General features: G+C 25.5%; 1 protein-coding gene across 33 annotated transcripts in view; it reads left to right on the forward strand.

Moving 5' to 3' along the window:
* The window catches only part of LOC124953495 (longitudinals lacking protein-like), a 237,120-nt gene that overhangs the window by 43,195 nt on the left and 188,925 nt on the right, over positions 1–5,000 (forward strand). For 3 of the 33 annotated variants that reach the window (XM_047504963.1, XM_047504974.1, XM_047504964.1), the window contains one exon: positions 4,213–4,473. The exons of the other annotated variants lie outside the window; for them this stretch is intronic. In XM_047504963.1, coding sequence (XP_047360919.1) covers positions 4,213–4,473 — 261 coding nt within the window. The remainder of the gene's footprint in view (positions 1–4,212; positions 4,474–5,000) is intronic. 33 annotated transcript variants of the gene reach the window in all.

A 5,000-nucleotide genomic window follows, 5' to 3' on the forward strand; every position in this document is an offset into this window, starting at 1 on the left:
TATTTTTTATTTAATTTCATTAATTACTTTATTATTACTATATAATATACAATAGTTATATATACATACATATATATATATATATATATATATATATATATATATGTATTGTCAATATAATTATTAATTATAGATATTAATTATATCGATAGTATAATTTTTTAATTATATAAACATACATATATATGTATATATGTATACGAGGATCATTTGAAAAATTTACAATGAAATTTATACGTGTGCAATTAAAAAAAAAAAAAAAAAAGAAAAAGGTAGCAGTGATTTTTTCAAAGGATCCACATATATTTATATGAAAAATATGAATATTTTTTGTAAAACTTGTCAAATTATCTTTATTATTTATTCAAAGGAGATTATATGTATATATACACATTGGTCAATTGAAAATTGTTTAATTGTTTTTTTTTTATTTTTCTTCTCTCTTTCTTTTTTTTTTTTTTCTTTTATTTTCTTTCATTTTTTTCTAATTTTAGTTTGATCATGATAAGAAAGAAAATCGTTTTTTGGAATTGGAATGATCGAATTATTTGCGCCCATTGTTATAATTTATATGTCGAAAAATAATGATTTTTCATTTGAACAACGAACAACTTTAATATAACATTTATGTGATACGCGTATTGAAATATATGTAAATAGATATTTTTTAAATATATACATCAGTAGATTTGTTTTTCTATATGCAATATTATTTTCAAGGGAGCCATAAATTTATGCACAAACACATATACAGAGTGGGGGAATAATTTTGATCACCTTGTATATACCTTGTATATATATGTTTTTTTTTTTTTTTTTACAGATATAGAGAAACTTTGTTTACAAAAATCCATCGTACGGAGTTATCTATAATATGACGTTATTAATTTTCTTGTAGGTGGACTCATAGAGAGGACATATGAGGATTAACTTTTTTAAATATAAAATCATATGTTTTTGATTGCGCTGATCGATGCAGTTTAACATTTTTTGTAAAAAAGTATTAACCCAAGTAAGTCGAAAGATTATTAGTTTAGTCAATAATTCACATTAAGTGTCTTATCAATATTATCGTTCGATATTGCCAATTTTCATTCTTTTATTAATTGATCTATGCCTTTTTTTAAATAAACAAAATAAAGTTCACACGATTGTAATCAACATTTAAATGATTTCATTATAGTTATGTCCTTATTAAGAAAGAAAATAAAAAAAATAAATTTTTTAAATTATTAACAAAATCGATTTTATTATATCGATATTATTGCAATATTTAAATAAATAAAGCATAAAATATGCTTGAAAATGGCGTTGGTTTCAAGTCTTTACGACTTTTCGTTTCGAAGATATCGCCTTCGAAAGATTTCCATTCATTAGTAACGTAAAACAGCTGTTCGTAGTAATGTTAGTAGTAGTAGTAGTACGGTAGCGTAAATTCTCGGAATTTATATAGGTTAGTGTGTCACGCGCCGGTATGAATGAAATTATATGGGTCAGTGAGTCAGCCTAAACGTTTTCCACTTAAATGGGAATATCTCTGGAACTAGAAATCGTAGAGACTTGAATCAAATATCATTTTAAATAGCAAACTGTTCTTTATTTTTTTAGCCTATTGTTAATAACTAATAAACAATTTTTTATAAACAATTTTTATAAACAAATTCTTTACGAGCTGAATTAATCTTATTTTGCTAAAAAAAAAAAAAAAAAAAAAAGAAAAAAATATTCAGACCGCGACTAATCTATAAATTTACATAAATTAATAAACAAATAATTTTTTTATATTGTTAATGATTACGTCTTTTCAATTAAACAGGAATATCTCCAGAACTAAAAATCGTAGAGACCTGAATCAAGTATCATTTTAAAGGGCAAAATTTTTTTTGTCTTTTTCTCAACGTATTGTTAGTAATTAATTGACAGTTTGTTATGAGCAATTTGTTATAAACAAATTCTTAATAAATTTGATTCATCTTATTTTGGCAAAAAATTTTTATTGCTACTGTATTATGACCCTCTGCGTAACCATATACGAATTTTGTAAACAAAGTTTCTTTATATTTCTAAAATTTTATGGCGGTCTAATTTATAACCCCACCTTGTATATATACGCTTGTGCGCGCAATTATATATATATATATATACACGTGATATCTCTAATTATATGCGCCTGTATATGAAGTCGCTAGAAAAAATGAAGAAAAAAAGAAAGAAAAATCTAATTGTAAATTTTAATTGTTACATCGTTAAACACACTTTGTATACAAGTTGTTTGTTTATGTGACTTTGTATATTTTTATGTTGTTCAAAAAAAAAAAAAAAAAAAAAAAAAAAAAAAAAAAAAAAAAAAAAAAAAAAAAAAAAAAAAAAAAAAGAGAAAAAAAAAGAGAAAAAAAAGAAAGGAAAAAGAAAAAAGGAAGAATATTATTGTAATAAAATGTGATTTTTCATTTAATTCACTATTTTCTTTTTTAACATATTTCAGATTAGGATTAATAATTCACTCTGAGATAAGATTAAATGATGCCGAGTCCCTTTTCTAATTAATTTAATTAGTTAAAGATTGATAATTTAAATTTTCCTTATATATATATATATATACATATAAGTATATATACACAAATATATAAATACATAGATTTTAATTAGTTTTAATTAAAAGATCGATATTAACAAACATAAATGAACTTAATTATTATTTAATTAACTGAAATTAGTTTAATCAGGTAAATCAACGCCATATATTTTTCTACTTGAATCATATTTTTCGATAATTAAAAGTATTATAATATTCTCTGTCTCTTGTTGATGTATATAAATAAATGTTTCTTTTCTTTTTTTTTTTTCCTTTTTCTTTTCTTTTTTTTTCTTTCTCTTTTTTTTCTTCCTTTTTTTTTTTCATTTTCCTAGTCATAAACAGCGAGTATGAAAGAATGATTAATCATGGTGTCTCGTTATTTGATCAGGTAATAATCGACGCCATTTATGTTTGTTTTTCGTTTCAGAATTATCATATAACGTGAGTGGAATTGGAGATTACCAGTGTACAAAGTGTGGAAAGAGGTACAAGAATCAATCTTCGTTGAGTAGGCACATCAGGTACGGTTGTGGCCCGACTAAACTGAAGTGTGTTTGTCCTCATTGCGGAAGAATTTACAGCAGGCCTGATACATTAGCAGATCATGTTGTTAGGATACACACTTATCCAAATTTAACATCCATCCTTTGACGATATCACCATAATGATAATAATAATATTAGTAATAATAATATTAATAATAACAGTGATAATAATAATTATCAATTAATATTATTACCAAAATTGACTGAAATAATATCACGATGGTTCTTTAAATGTTATATCATTTCGATTGTACGACATTGTTGAAAGAAAAATATATAACTTTTTATCTATATATGTATATATATATATACACACACACATACTTATATATATATGTATATATATTTATATACATATACATACGTACATACATACATACAATTTTGTATTATTAATAAATCGTCCACGAAGAATGTATTAATAATTTTTTTGTTTATTTATATATATATATATATACAAATTGTCCTAAAAGGTTTGTAGTATCATACTTCAGGAGTGCAACGAGAGGATCCCTGATGCAACTCAATTTATCATCACCAACCATGAGATGGGTTCAATCCTGATATGATCACAAAGGCAACCTTAACCCTGCATATATATATATATATATATGTATATATATATATGTATTGTGTGTATATATATATATATATATATATATATGTATATATATATATATATATATATATATATATATATATATATATATATATATATATATGTATATGATCTTTAGGTGTATAGTGCGATTGACTTTTATTTTGGAAAATGTGATAAGTTGTCGAAATTAATCCTAATTATATAAATATTTTCTTTCTCCTTCTTTTCTTTCTTTCTCTTTCTTTTTCTTTCTTTTCTTTTTTAATTATTTGTTCAATTCGAAAAAAAAAAAGAAAATAAAATTAAAAACTAATGGCTTTTAATAAGATCAAATTGACGATGGATGGAAAGAGAGAAGAATGACGATGCATGTACGAGTACGACATTGAATTTCGAATAAAATCGTCAACACTATCGTTGGGAAAATATTTCAAGGTTGATACTCTCACAAGGTTATCCATTGTTACCCTTTCGATGTGATGTTGCAGTATGTTGGAACGAATGCACAACGCTACAGGATCCCATTATGATTGACCGGTATTCAACGATGAATCAACAAGATCCACAACAGCGACAGCAACAACAACAACAACTACAACAACAACATCAACAGCATCGAATTTCTCAGCAACAGCAGCAGCAACAACAACAACAACAACAACAACAACAACAGGGTCATATTTGTAACACTTGTGGGAAGACATATAAACAAAGGAATGCACTTTGGCGTCATTTTAAATACGAATGTGGTAAGAGTCCTAGATTCCAGTGTCCTTATTGCCGTTACAGGACGAAGCAACGTTCGAACATGTATTCACACATCAAACACAGACATTATGGACTGAAGATATTTGTTATCGATCTCGAGGCTAGCAATTAGATTTGGAATTATTCTTTGAACTTGAACTTGAAATAATCGATATCTTTTTTCTTCTTCTCCTTCTTTCTATTTTTTTTTTTTTTTTCTTTTTCCTTCAAAATCAATATCATTAACCACTTCAGAATATTGTTCTTCTTACATTATATATTATATGCATATATGTATATGTATATACATATCGTGCAAAAGTTCTCCTTTTTATCGCGCGGTACAATGTCGGTCTTACATTTCGTTTTTTCCCCACTGTCGTTATGACAATTATAAACATATATGGGTGTGTGTGTGTGTGTGTATGTGTGTGTGTATGTGCGTGTGTCTACGCATACGCGTACGCGTGTATTACTCTTTGTGCCAAATTTCGTAGAAGTTTTTGATAATGATTGGCCGATAAAAGAA

The sequence above is a fragment of the Vespa velutina genome, chromosome 12 (genome assembly GCF_912470025.1).
Source record: "Vespa velutina chromosome 12, iVesVel2.1, whole genome shotgun sequence".
Taxonomy (NCBI): Eukaryota; Metazoa; Arthropoda; class Insecta; order Hymenoptera; family Vespidae; genus Vespa; species Vespa velutina.